At 45.1% G+C, this 14927-nt stretch overlaps 1 protein-coding gene across 2 annotated transcripts in view; it reads left to right on the top strand.

Annotated features, from left to right (window-relative positions):
* The window catches only part of KIF26B (kinesin family member 26B), a 555676-nt gene that overhangs the window by 343090 nt on the left and 197659 nt on the right, over nucleotides 1–14927 (top strand). Inside the window, exon 1 of one of the 2 annotated variants that reach the window (XM_028849150.2) lies at nucleotides 10280–10676. The exons of the other annotated variant lie outside the window; for it this stretch is intronic. Coding sequence (XP_028704983.2) covers nucleotides 10657–10676 — 20 coding nt within the window. The 5' untranslated portion in view covers nucleotides 10280–10656. Of the gene's footprint in view, nucleotides 1–10279; nucleotides 10677–14927 lie in introns of those variants that run through there. 2 annotated transcript variants of the gene reach the window in all.

The following is a 14927-nucleotide window of genomic DNA, read 5'->3' as shown; positions in this document are numbered from 1 at the left end:
TGGTAAGTCTGTGAGCAGCGTTGCCAGAGCTGCCTAAAACGCCACCTCCCTTCCCTGACAATCAAAGAGGAATCTTTCGAGGCAGCCTGAGTGCTAATGATGAACTCAGGCTTCGTTAAAAGCAAGACCACCTACTATGCGTATGTGATGTGTTAAGGACTTTCAGATGCATGATTTTAAACATTCTGGCCATCCTGTGAGGTCAGTACCATTATTATCCCCATTTCGTGGACCGAACAGTCGTTTAGAGAACTTCAGTAATTTACACGAGGCAATCTGGTGTGAAAAGTTTGAGAGAGGAGACTGCAGCCCGGCCACCCGGGTCCAGATCTTGGCCTTGCCACTTACGAGCTATGTGACCTTCAGAAAAGGTCTTAACTTCTTTGTGTTTCAATTTCCTTATCTGTAGACTAAGGATAATAGTGTCGTGGATGTCACAGTTGTCATGAGGGTTAAATAAGTTGATATAGGCCGGGCGCGGTGGCTCAAGCCTGTAATCCCAGCACTTTGGGAGGCCGAGGCAGGCGGATCACGAGGTCAGGAGATCGAGACCATCCTGGCTAACACGGTGAAACCCCGTCTCTACTAAAAAATACAAAAAACTAGCTTTGCGAGGTGGCGGGCACCTGTAGTCCCAGCTACACGGGAGGCTGAGGCAGGAGAATGGCGTGAACCTGGGAGGCGGAGCTTGCAGTGAGCTGAGATCCGGCCACTGCACTCCAGCCCGGGCGACAGAGCAAGACTCCGTCTCAAAAAAAAGAAAAAAAAAATAAGTTGATGTATAGACAGCTCCGAGAACCTGGCCTGGCATATGGTAAGGACTAGCTACTTAACTTGTTTTTACTGTGTGAGAGATTTGAACCCAGTTTAGTTTGATGCTAGGGTCAGAGTTCTTTGTCATCTGTTCTTAAGAAGCCAGTGGGATGAATGTCTTCTTTCTCTTACATTTACAAAGAGATGATAAGCCTGCTTTAGAAGAGGTATCACGCCTGCAGAGGTATCACAGAGATTAGTTTTTATCCGCAGAGCACTTTTTAAATGGAGGATAATTGCTACACTGGGCTAGTGTGGTAGTAAGAATTCATATCAGAATTAGACTTTGTGACCGAAAGTATAAACAAATGCATGTTTGCTAAGACTAGCCACATATTTAGAGGCATATAGCAGTCTGAAATAATTCTATTCCTTTATCAACACACAGACGGAGGATTGTTGAGCCTTTTGCTAAATTTGGCTCTGCTGCACTTCCGTCTTTAGAACTAGGCAATTGCTTCATCATGCCCATATTGTGCTGGCCTGATATTTTGGTAACTACGGCACTGCCGCACATTGATGGAACACCAGCTGTACGTCTATAGAATACTCTGAGAACTTGGCCGTTCACCACCCAAAGTTTTCATACAAACCAACGAAGGCGGCACATACTTCAGATGAGACAGGCACCAGACCTGTAGTATAGGTGGACAGATAAGTAGATTTTGCTTTTCTGATAAAAAAGGAATCTTGTCTGTTGTTTTAGAACTACTTGATATGGACGGTGAGTGCAGCACGATTTCTTCCAACCGCAGATTTAATGAAGACCTAGATACAACATTACATACTTTGTTACATCTTTTTGAGAATGAGTTGGAGTGAGGAGATGTTATGTTTAAAAAGAAGAGGCAGGCTGGGCAGGGTGGCTCATGGCTGTAATCCCAGCACTTTGGGAGGCCGAGGTGGGTGGATCATGAGGTCAGGAGTTCAAGACCAGCCTAACCAACATGGTGAAACCCTATCTCTACTAAAAATAGAAAAATTAGCCGGCTGTAGTGGCGCACGCCTATAATCCCAGAAACTCGGGAGGCTGAGGCAGGAGAATTGCTTGAACCCAGGAGGTGGAGGTTGCAGTGAGCTGAGATCGTGCCACTGCACTTCAGCCTGGCAACAGAGAGAGCAAGACTCTGTCTCAAAAAAAAAAAAAAAAAAAAAAAAAGAAGAAGAGGAAGAGGCAACAATTATCTTGGCAAACCATGACTAGTTTAGACTATAAGCTCAGTGAAGATCAAAACTAGGTTGTTCTTGTTTCAGGCACTCTCTGTATGTTTTTGTTGAATGAATGAATGAAAATAATAGTTATGATTATAGATATTCTCTAAGTATGAAGAAAATGACTCTGGATAAGTAAAGGCACATAAAATGGTAGGAGGGTTAAAGAGCATCCGTGGGTACCAACTGCTTTGTCATGAGACGGGGCTATCTCTGAAAACTTTCTGTATTAATTGGAAAAGAAGCTTATGGGAACTTTTTTTTTTTTTCTTTTTGAGACGGAGTTTCACTCTTGTCACCCAGACTAGAGTGCAGTGGCACGATCTCGGCTCACTGCAACCTCTGCCTCCCGGATTCAAGCGATTCTCCTGCCTCAGCCTCCCGAGTAGCTGGGATTACAGGCACTGCCACCACCCCGGCTAATTTTGTATTTTTAGTAGAGACGGAGTTTCTCCATGTTGATCAGGCTGGTCTTGAACTCCTGACCTCAGGTGATCTGCCTGCCTCGGCCTCCCAAAGTGTTGGGATTACAAGCATGAGCCACCGTGCCCGGCCATGGTGAACTTTTAAATGACACATAACATTTCCTGATTTGTCTTTTAAAAGTTACATCTAGATTTTCATGTATCATTTTTCTCATAAGGATAGCTAATTAATATATAGATTTTAGGTATAGATTTTCACATTTCATGTACATAACATGAATTAAATGATTTACATGAAGTGCCAAGTTTCTTTTGGGTAGTGCCTACCACCCTGTATATACCTCATGCCAAATGAGTTTTTAAGATATTAGCATGTCCCACATGCACCATTTACATTCTTGAAAGTACTTCCTTTGTTCCATGCAGATCTAACTAAATTTTAAAGGTATTTGACCTTTTATTTTTTGAAAAAATGTTTGATGTTCTGACTATTTGCAACAAAAGAGCTCTGTTCTCAAATGTCCTGTATGGAGAGAATTTCTCGGTTCTTTTGAGAGGGATAAAAACCCTCTCTTAAGTCTATGAGACTAAAGATCAAGGGCATCCCAGCACCACGTATCTGAAGGATAATGACTGTCCGTATGGGAGAGCTGGGTGGTGATGGGCGTGTTGGAAGCACCGGCTGGACCCATGGACTTGGAGCTAGAACTTGGTTTTGCTCTCGGCGTTGCCGTAGGGTGGCTGTCTGGCCTTATGCAAGTTTTGAGTTTCAGTCTCTTCTGTAAGGATCTGGTGGCTTTTCCAAAGCCAACCCATCTGTGCTATGGGATTTGATGCCACATGACTCCAGCTACCCCGGTAGGCCTTTCGCAGGCGTTGGTCAGAGCCATGATCCGAAGGCTCTCTGTAGAAGGTTGTTCTCTCCTGAGAGCTCTGGTGCCGCCAGCACCAGGGTTTCCTAAGGGAGGAACCTGGTCCTGCTGCGGTCATTTTCGTATCCCCTAGGGGCTGCTGAGTAAAGTACTAGTTCCCAAGCTTTCTGTCATGTCTTCTCTGCACATTTTCGGAGTAGAGTGGGTGAGGGCAAGGCCAGGAGGTCAGTGCCGCAGTGTGGGAAGAGAGGAGGCCCTGGGCCCCTATTCTGTGTAGGGAGCTTTACATCACACGTTGCTCTCTCCATCTCCCCAGGGCTCAGATGGCTCCATTCTAGAGCTTCTCCTCCAACCCCTTCCCACCTTCCATCCCCAAAAGTTTCCTCTCTCCTTCTTTGTCTCTCTCTCTCTTTCTCTGTCCTTCCTTCCTTCCCTCCTTCTTCCCTCCCTCCCTTCCTTCCCCTCCTCCCTCCTTCCCTCCCTCCCTTCGTGTTTTCCTTTCTTCCTTCTTTCTTTTTCTTTTCTTTCTTTCTTTTTTTTTTTTTTGATACAGGGTCTTGCTCTGTTGCCCAGGCTGAAGTGCCACCCCTTCGTCGCCTAGTGGTACCAACACTGCTCACTGCAGTCTCGACCTCCCGGGCTCAAGCAATCTTCCTGCCTCAGTATCCCAAGTAGATGGGACTGCAGGTCCACGCTACCACTCCCAGCTAGATTTTCAATTTTTTTGTACAGATAGTGTCTCACTATGTTGCCCAGGCTGGTCTTGGACTCCTTGCCTCAAGTGATCCTCCCACCTTGGCCTCCTGAAGTGCTGGGATTGCAGGTGTAAGCCACTGTGCCCAGCCTCTCTGCTCTTTCCCTTCCTTCTCTTCTCAGTTAAAATTGTAGCTGTGGTCAGGGCCAGCTCCATCTCCTCATAGAAAACAGGGAGCAAGGCTACAAAAGAAATGGTGAAATTTTAATGAATTTTAAATGAATAAATCCCTAATTTCCTACGGAATGACAAACTAAATGATGGTTTGTAGTTGGAAAATTAAGCAGTAAAGTACTTTTTTTTTTTTTTTTGAGAGAGAGTCTCGCTGTGGCACCCAGGCTGGAGTGGCACAACCTTGGCTCACCACAACCTCTGCCTTGGCTCACCACAACCTCTGCCTCCCAGGTTCAAGCGATTCTCCTGCCTCAGCCTCCCTCCCAAGTAGCTGGGATTACAGGCACGTGCCACCATGCCTGGCTAATTTTTGTATTTTTAGAGATAGGGTTTCACCATGTTGGCCAGGCTGTTCTCCTGACCTCAGGTGATTTGCCCACCCCGGCCTCCCAAAGTACTGGGATTACAGATGTGAGCCACTGCGCCTGACAAATTTTTTTTAAATAAGTCTATAATAGGTGTACACAAGACCTGACTATTCCAGATAGTGTCAGGTGTATAGTTTTCTTATTAGCAGACTTGAGATCTATATTTATAGACAATTGAAGTTTTAAAGATGTAAATCATTCATTCATTCATTCATTCTTTTGAGAGGGAGTCTCGCTCTGTCACCCAGGCTGGAGAGCAGTGGCACAATCTTGGCTCATTGCAACCCCTACCTCCCAGGTTCAGTGATTCTCCTGCCTCAGCCTCCCAAGTAGCTGGGATTACAGGTGCCTGCCACCGCGCGCTGCTGGTTTTTATATTTGTAGTAGAGATGGGGTTTCACCATGTTGGCCAGGCTGGTCTTGAACTCCTGACCTCAGGTGATCCACCCACCTCAGCCTCCCAAAGTTCTGGGATTACAGGTCTGAGCCACTGCGGCTCATACATAAAGCATTATGTACAACTGTCATTATATACTGTAATGTACCTGCATTCCTTTTGTCTGAACAATATGGATTTTAGAGATAATTGCCAAATATAAACACTACTAAAATGTGTAGATTTGGTGGTGCAGCACATAAAGGAGCACAAATTTTACAAATTTCTTTTTAACCATCTCTGCATTGTATTTTCAGAATATGGATGATTCATTTTAATCCTGGTGTCTTTAAATGATTAAGGATTTTCATACATTTGGTATTTCCCACAGGGAAATTCTAAGGTAATTTGGGTATGATTTGTTTAGAGTTTTTCGTTATTTATAACAATTTAGTAACCATTAGACTTTCTTTCTTGCATATGAATATATATATTTTTTTACATAAAGTGTTTCCATCGAGTTTTAGCTGCTTATATGTTCTTTTTAACCGTTACTTGGAATGGTATTTTCCTATATGCGGGGAATAAAGAAACTACTTCTGTCCCTCGGGTATATTACCAGAGACAGTGGGACCTAATTTCTTATGTCCCTCAGTTGGCCTTTGTCACAGACACTCCTGTGTTTGGGGGCCAGGAGGGAAGAGATCATTGCAAACTTCAACCATGGAATTTGATTCATTTAACTGAAACTTTTTATTTTACTTTACCCATCTTAAGTCCTCCTGATAGCCCTGTAAAGTAATAAATTGTCCAAACCCCTTCAGGAAACTATTCTTAATTCCATCATCATTTATAGTTCCCTATCTGTCCAATAAACCAGGATTTAGCCTTAAAGCCATCGCTCTCTTAATCTATATTACGATCTTGTCTTTATATATGAGTTGATTTGTTTTTCAAATTAGTGGATGGCCTTAGGTACCATTTTGTTATTCTGCTTGTTTGTGTTTTCTGAAGACAGTCAGAGCATCATAGAATATTACAGAGGGAGGGGTCTATGGGATCATCAGAACCAGTGCTTTTCCAAAATATTTTAATTGCAAACCCCTTATTTGAAGTGAATTTTTTTGTTTGTTTTGAGACGAAATTTCCCTCTTGTTGCCCAGGCTGGAGTGCAATGGCACAATCTCGGCTCACTGCAACCTCTGCCTCCCGGGTTCAAGCGATTCTCCTGCCTCAGCCTCCCAAGTAGCTGGGACTACAGGCCTGTAATTACACTTGGCTAATTTTTTTTGTATTTAGTAGAGATGGGGTTTCACCATGTTGACCAGGCTGGTCTTGAACTCCTGACCTCAGGTGATCCACCCACCTTGGCCTCCTAAGGTGCTGGGATTACAGGTGTGAGCCACCGTGCCCAGCCTGAAGTGAAATCTTGCGAGACCGTCAGTACTGGTCGGGGGAGGGTTGACTTCCTTATACCTCCCAGGAGGCCCGAGAGCTCCATTGCCTCTAATTCCCTCTAGATGAGAGAACTGAGACCTCTAGAGATAAAATTAGCTGCCCAACATTTTGGCGAGGGAAGAAGAGTCCATTTTTGTTGCTAAGAAGCTTTGAAATTAGCAGAGGTTCACGTATATGGAGATTGCTGGTAGTAAGTCTGGAAACAGAGCCGAAGATTGCAGGTTGGGTTCCCTGGAAGCCAGCACTCAGGTGGAGCTGGGCATGCAGGATGTTTACTGGAAATCCACACCTGTAGAAACCAGGAGGACGCAGGATTGTGCCGAGGAAAAAGTCAAACCGCCAAACAGGCTAACAAAGCCTTGGCCAGCCCCACAGGGAAGCGCTGGAGCGTAAATGGCCTGTGCTTGTGTCATGCGCTGGACTTGATGGCTGGGCCTTTATACCCTCACTGCCCTCCAAAGACTGCTTTACACACTCACAGTCTTTGGATGTGAACCACTGTGGGAAGGCCAGGCCCTGGGCCTTCTGCAGCCCTCTGTGGCTTTCTTCAGTGGAAGCAAATCCTGAAGGAGCTGTCAGCTAGAGGCCAACTGCCCACAGCCGGGGCAACAAGTCCTCCCTTGAAGCAAGATCTAGAAGGCACATCTCCATGTCCCCTCCACGTGACCCCGGGATCGTTGAACACGAGAGACAGTGGAGAGGAGAGTCCTGGGGGGCAGCCTTCCCAGCCAGGCCACCCCAAACTTCTGGTTAGGGATTCCCAGCTTCACAGCACTACGCATGCTGCTTGCCAACCGACGTTTGGACAAGTAGGTTGTTCCTTGAGATGGCTTTCTCTTGTGTTTCAAGATGGATTCCTGTTGGTATCTTTCATTTCCACCTCTGTTTCACCAAGTTTAGTGACCATTTTCATACGCTGGGGCTTAATGCGGTGCGGTGGAAAGTGTAGCAGATTGAATGTGGAAGATCGGGTTCCAGATCTCGTCCAGGAAGTTAGTAGCTGTGTGACCAAGAGCAAGTCATTCAGCTTTTCTGAAACACTGAGCAAGTGTTTCAACACCAAGTGATGAAACACTTTAAAAACTATGAAAACAGTATTTGAAATGCCCCTCAAATGCTGGTGTTTCCCCAAGGATGTTCCAGACCCTTCGCCATTTCATTCATTCATTCATTCATTCATTCATTCATTCATTCATTCATCTATTCAATGATTAGTGTGATGCCTAACTTTTTTGTTGTGGTTTTTTTTGAGATGGAGTCTTGCTCTGTCCCCCAGGCTGGAGTGTAGTGGCACGATCTCGGCTCACTGCAAGCTCCGCCTCCCGGGTTCACGCCATTCTCCTGCCTCAGCCTCCCAAGCAGCTGGGACTACAGGCGCCGCCACCTCGCCTGGCTAATTTTTTGTATTTTTAGTAGAGATGGGGTTTCACCATGTTAGCCAGGATGGTCTCGATCTCCTGACCTCGTGATCCACCCGCCTCGGCCTCCCAAAGTGCTGTGTGATCCCTAACTTTTAATCTATAATTCATCTAATCTTTTTTTAAGGCGAGTAGATGGGTGATTTGTTTTCTGCTAATTATTTTGGTATCTTTCATTTCCAACTCTGTTCCACCAAATTTAGTGACCATTTTCTTACATTGGGGCTTAATGTGGTAGTCCTTCTCCAGAAGTGACTACATTTGGTTTTACTTTGAGCAGTTCATCTCTGTTTAGGCAATTTCTTTGTCACCATTAATGGAAGTGTGGCACCTTTCTGAGTCCCAAATGTATCAGTTTATCAAAAACCACATCTGCAGTGCTGCACCTTGTACTGAGTTCACCTCAGTCTGGTACTTTCTTTGCCTTTTGTCTTATTTACCTCCTTGTTAGATTAGTTCCTTGTAACGTTTTCTCTTCATTCTCCACTAAGTCATAACTCTCTAGACTAAATCTCAATAAAGAAACATTTAAAGTGATACTGTGAAGTGTATCATGCATGAAAATAGCGTGTGAAATGGAGGCAGATGTTCAGTTTAAAGACCAATTGTAGAGCAAATGTCTATGTACCAGCTCCTCAGGTCAAGAAATCCTCTTGTGATAGATTTAGCCATTTAGTTAGTGCACACAGAGTAGCTACTTTAGCCAGAATTTGGGGACATGTAGTGATGACTGAGAGATCATCTAGTCTACATAAAACAGCTCATCATCCTAGAATGAGAAAGAGAGAAACCAGCCAATAAAGAAGGGCAGTGTGTAGAGGTACTTACAATGAGAAATACAAACAAGATGTGATTGGAGCCATTCCCTCTGCCTGGGAGAGTTAGGAAAGTTTCCAAGAGGATGAGACTTTTGAGCTGGGTTTTAAGGGATGGTTTGCCTGGAGATGAGCGTTCTGGGTTAAGGGAACGGGATAGCACATGTAGCCCCAGAGCTATAAAAGCACTGCCCTTTGAGAAAGCGGCAGGTCATTCCTTCTCTCGTTTCAGTGATTCTTCTCCCTCCTCACTCCCCTCTCACCATTCTGACTATTTGCCTTCAGTTTCCTTTCAACTCTCGCATCCTCCATAAATGTTGGCATTCCCATAGGTGTTCTGTTAGGATCTCTTCTCACGTCATTCACTTTTCATCCATTCATTTGCTCAATATCAATGAAGCAGTGGGTCTCCAGAAACTCCCACCTGCAGGAGAACGATCTGTGGAGCTTGGTAAAATGCAGACGGTCCCACCAGCTCAATCAGAATCTTTGGGGTAAGGTCCAGGTATCTCTAGTGCAGATGACTGGGACTCCACATGGAGAAACACAGGTGAACGGAGTCCTCATAAAGAGAGGGAGGGTTGGAGAGACCACTCAGGAATCAGTCACAGGCAACCTTGTGCTTCCTGCCACCATGGCTGCCCCTCCCAGCCTGCCTCACCTGTGCCTTTCTCCCTTCTCCCTTCCTGCCTTCAGCTTCTCTGTTGCTTCTTTTTCCTTAAACATCTTCACCAGTTCCCGTGCTATTACAGAGCCCCGTCTGTGGGTCTCACGCCTCTGATCCATGCCACGCCCTCCCGTGGGCATCATCTGGGCTTTGGCTGGATCTGTGGAGGGACCTGGGTTGCAGTGCCATGAACGATGGGGTGGGGCATGCAAAGTTGACAGTCACACTGAAAGCTCCTGCCTCGCCTCTCTACCTTCTTCTCTTTTGGGGGTTTCTTTCCTGAGGTAGGGAAAGAGAAACAGGAACCCAGACCAAACCAAACTGAGGAGAACACGATCAGAGATGAGACGCTGTCAGAGGCAAAGGGCTGTTTGTTGGGTTTGCACTTTCATTACCGAGAGCATTGGAATAGTTTTAAGACATGCAAACTGTGAGACTAGACAATTTCACTTAGAAAACGAAACATGTGCATGCAGATATTATTCTCATGGGGATATATATCTGCATCTGTTTGTCTACGAGTGTTCCCTTGCAGAGTCACAGACATATACAAAACCTGGGTTCCGTCAGCTTTGTCTACACATACATGGCTAAATGTGTATAGGGATATACAATTAAAGATTTTAAATGTTTGATTTTCACAGTATATTTTGCAGCTGCTGTGCCAAGAACCCTAAGCTACTGTGGGTTAATGGGAGTTGTTGCAAGTATTTCTTTCTCGGCTGTCTCTTTTAGCAGAGCTCCTCTCTCTCTCTCTCTCTCTCTCTCTCTCTCTCTCTCTCTCTCTCTCTCTCTCTCTCTCCCTCCCTCTCTCTTCCTCTCTCTCCCTGTCTCACCCCTCCCTGCCTGCCTGCCTCTGCCCCTCCCTCCCTCCCTCTCTCTCTCTGAGATAGCAGACACCAGAGCGAAACTGGTGCAGCTTCCTCTGAGAAGCGTGCTTGCATGTACAGATTGGCAGAATTCTGTGAGCTCCTCTCCCATCCATGCCCTGTTCTTGGAGGGAAATGCAATGTTGGAGCAGGGGCTGATCTGCACTGGGAAGGTGGCTGGGAGCTCAGTGAGGCCAGGATCATGGTTTAGCCAAAGGCTGGAATCACAAGAATGTTTCACCAGGGTCTGCTCTGAGAGTTCTCAGACCCCCATGGATTTTAGAATTTTCCAGCCTTTTCTCCTTCACCTTTGCACAATTTTACTTTCTCCTGAGATGGCCCCAGATCTGCAAGACACATTTGAGAGAAGCTATTTATTAGCAGACGTGAAGAAATGGATTCTGCGCTTGATTATTTAGCCATGACTTATCAGTGATGATGGATTGGAAAGCAGTGTAAGTAACACAGTTATATATGTTGCTGTAGTTAGGTGGTCTGTTTTCTTGCTAGTTTTTTCTACTTTAACTTTTTCAGTTTCCTTTTGAGAAAAGTAAAAATAAAATGTATAAAGCATTTCAAAGAAGTTAGGAGGTTCCAGATTGTACGAGCTTTCTTCTTGTTCAGTGGACTTGCAGAATACCTAGTTCTATCAGAAGAGACACAAACTACTGACATAGAAGCTATAAACATCCTCCGGTGGATGGGAATAAAATGGGCAATAAAGGAAGAAGGTTTCTGAACTGACAGTCATTGCTCTAATCAGGCTTATTCAGAGTTGCTGAAATATTTGACGTTGGCTCATGTTAGAATCAAAGACGGAACCGAAATGTATTCTCTTTACAGGATCATAAAGATGAAGTTAGCCTGTGGCTTTCAGAACAGGTTCTTTCTGGCTGCACAAATGTGAGGGTTGTTTGTTTGTTTGTTTGTTTTGTTTTGTTTTTTAACTAATGTCAAATGTTGACTACGTTTCCCGTCCATTTCAACTTTTCTTGAGGTTGGACATCTCCCCATTCTAGAGTACAATGTCTGGTCACTCTTGGGTTGCAGGCCACTGTCTAGTGGAAAGCTAGTCATCGCTAGTTTACACCAGTCAAAGACTTTTCCATCTTTCTGTATGAGGGCTCGGTTTAACCACTTCAATTCCTAAGTATTCAGGGAGGAAAAACAAGTCACTTGAAGACCAAAATCAGTTTATGTCACAAGAGAAAGGAACAGCTATTTAAAAGATGAGAAATTGAAATTTAAAGATATGACCTACCTTTTCTTCGAAAGCTGAAGTGAGGTGAATTTTGTATCGGAAGAGTAACATAAGCTTTCTTGATTAAAAAGCAGTATTTTAAAGGAGGCTTTTAAGATCACAAATCATTCTTTTGATAAGTCATCAAAACAGATGGCTGATATGTTTTATGGTCATTTGCAACTTTTTTTAAAAGTCCGTACTGTAATGTTAATGCAGCATTTCTGGCTTCTTAAAACTTACATAGATGTGAAAGTGGGATTTCTAACAATAACAGCCATGAGTTTTTCTGAGCTATCATTGCCTTTCTCTCTCTATCACATTCATACCCCAGGCAGAGCTACTGCCCCTCCTACCTGTCCACCCTGCCTGTCTCCCAGCCCCCATCCTTCTCTCTGAGTCTTGGAACATCATGAAAGCCTCTTCTACAGATTTCCTTTTAATGTGCCCTGCCTAGCCTTGGACAGAGGGAGCACTGTAAAGCAACATGCAGGGCTGCCAGTTTTGGAAATGAATGAGCTCAGTTGATTCCTGAATATTAAATCAGTTCTGTAAGCAGTAGAATGAGATCATATCTTACAAACCTGACCCAAAGTGTTCCTAACTTTATTAATTGGGGTTTAACATCATCAAGGGCTGTAGCACTGGGCACCCGAGGAAATTAGCCTAAGGCCAAATGAAATCCCCAAACTCCACTCAGATTCCTGCTGGCCAAATGCACCTAGGGCCACGCCTTTTAAAATATGTCCTTTGTTATCAAGGGAAATCTGAGACAGAAAACACATGTTGGCAGCATCACGTGAGCGCCTCTCTGCACATAAAGTGGTTGTATCACAAGGGGGAAAAGCTTTCGATCTTGTGCTGTTTTGTTTTGGTTTCTTGTTTACGTGGACTCTGTGAGACTCATGCATCTGGAAGAGGCTTGAAGCAGAGTGGAAAACCTAGAGCAAAAATCATGCCGGAGAAAGGAAAATCATTAAAAAACAAAGACTAGAAGAGGAATAATTTTCTTACCCAAATTCCAGTTCTCATCCTTGTTTGCGGCTCCCTGTTAAAGCAGATACCAGTTATAGCCTTCCTGGGTTAGGGGAAACAGACAGTCTTTCATCGTGCCCCTGGTTTTGAGCTAAGGAGAAGGCTTGCTCCAGAAATAGAAAAGAAAAGGCAAATAAGAAACCATTTTTCAAGTTTCCGCTCACTGACAGAGGAAGCAACCCCACCCTCCTACATCCCCTCCTCCACGCCCCCAGCCTGTGCCTCTGGAGTACCGCTGGTGGACAGCTCCAAGCCGCAGCCCCCTCTAGAATCTCACGTGTTTTCGTGGGGGACGGAGAGTGCTTTTTAGCAGTGAATGAGCGGAGACCAGATATGCTGATACCTGCACACCGTCTTTGAGAGAGGCAGCTGATTGGCATCGGGAAAACTGCTGAGCAATTAAAAAAAATACTAGAGTCAAGGTGAAAGAAAGGAGAGAAAGACAGAGACAGAGAGAGAGAGAGAGAGAGAGAGAGAGAGAGAGAGAGAGAGAGAGAGGTGGGTTGTCTCTAAAGTTTCAAGCAAAGTTCTAAACTGATCAGTGCCTTACACACGGAACAAAGCTTTCGTTTCGGCCTGATGTTCTGCCAGAAAGCTTTGCTTGAGATCCACCGCCAGTGTTCTTGCTTTGCTCAACAATCCTACTATGCTGGTATGTTCTCTCTGGACAGCTGTCTTTCTAACAACCGGTGCTTTTCTGAAAAGCTGGGAGCCCAAGAAGTGTTGTGAAAACCAAGCGTAGCCTTCAGTGTTGAACTCTGAACAACAGCGCCTCCATCAGGGCCTGCCTCACTTGTCTTAGCAGACACATTGCCCGTTCTCACTTTTGCCCTTTGAGCTAATTGGCCTTAGTTTTACATCGGCCCACATTTTTCTCCCTGTAAACTCCATTCCTCCCTCATTTCATCTACACTGCAGAGAACTCTCAAGCTCCTGGTGAGTTTTGCTGCAAAGCCTGTGGCAATGCTGAAAGAATGCACCCCGTCCGAACCTCGTCTTCCCACTTCTTCCACTGGAGACACTGCAGGGGAGAAGCATGTAAATATAGTTAATAACAATGCATCGCATCCTTGAAGATTGCTGCTAAGAGAGGAGATTTTAAGTGTTCTCACCATAAAAAAGTATGTGAGATAATACATATGTTAATTAGCTCAGTCTAGCTATTCCACAATGTGTATGTATTTTAAAACAATGTGTTGTACATGATAAATAGATACAACTTCTACTTGTCAGTTAAAAAATAAAAAATAAGGCCAGGCGCAGTGGCTCACACCTGTAATCCCAGCACTTTGGGAGTCTGAGGCGGGCGGATCCCTTGAGGTCAGGAGTTCAAGACTGGCCTGGCCAACATGGCAAAACCCCGTCTCTACTAAAAATACAAAAAAGTTAGCCAGGCGTGGTGGCGGGCGCCTGTAGTCCCAGCTGCTTGGGAGCCTGAGGCAGGAGAATCGCTTGAACCCAGGAGGAAGAAGTTGCAGTGAGCCAAGATCCTCCACCGCACTCCAGCCTGGGTGACGGAGTGAGACTCCATCTCAAAAAATAATAATAAAATAACATAAAAAATAGACTTTTATATAATGAAGGGTTTTAAAAAAGAAAATTAAAACAACTTTGGAGAATGAGCTGTGAAAAATGCCTCTGCAAGTTTTCCTGATCAAAGGAAGGACTTGCCTTCTCTCCTAGACATTTTTTTCTCCTATCTTCCTCTGGGAGGCAGTGGAAGAGGGCAATTAGGGAACATCTAAATGTAGTAGGACCCAGCGCTGTTATCTCCATTTGAGCTACTGACTGCTACATTGCTTGGCTTCTGTTCTCTCCTCCAGTAAAACGCATGCGAAGCTTATCTCATTAGGTTTTTCAAGAATTAAATGAGATAATGCATGGTGCTTAGCTTAGTGTCTGGTCATAGCCTCGATGTCAGGACTGTCCTCATGTTCTCCTGTCAGCGGTAGGTCTGTCTCTCAGACACTTTCCAGCAGAGGACCCAGATCCTTAATGACGGGGGACCTGGGAAGACAGCGAGGCAGTGTGACAGAATGGAAAGCGTGCTAGAGTAGAAGTCAAGACCTGGGTGTTTGAGTCCCAGCTCTGTGCATAACCACTTGAGTGATGTTGAGAAAATGATCACCCTTCTTGCGAGCTCCAGCCCTACGTGGGTTACTCCTTACTCCGCCACTCTCCTCACCTTGACTCATGCCGGTCCCTCAGCACAATGGGTCCTCCTCCTGGCTGGCTCCTTTCTTCTCTCCTTCTATGAGACCTCCCCTGATCCCCTGAGCCCCAGAGGGTCAGGGCTTCTCCTCTGCCACCCTAGGGCACCTACATCTCTCCATGCTTCACCGCGCAGCCATCACTGTCTGCCTTCCCACTCGACTGTAATCCTGTCTTGAAGCTCTGCCTTTGGTGTCAAGACCCGGGCAGCACTCAATGA

This window comes from Macaca mulatta, chromosome 1, assembly GCF_049350105.2.
Source record: "Macaca mulatta isolate MMU2019108-1 chromosome 1, T2T-MMU8v2.0, whole genome shotgun sequence".
NCBI classification, from domain to species: domain Eukaryota; kingdom Metazoa; phylum Chordata; class Mammalia; order Primates; family Cercopithecidae; genus Macaca; species Macaca mulatta.
The sequence above is the reverse complement of the archived record's forward strand: the minus strand, read 5'-3'. Positions and strand labels throughout refer to the sequence as shown.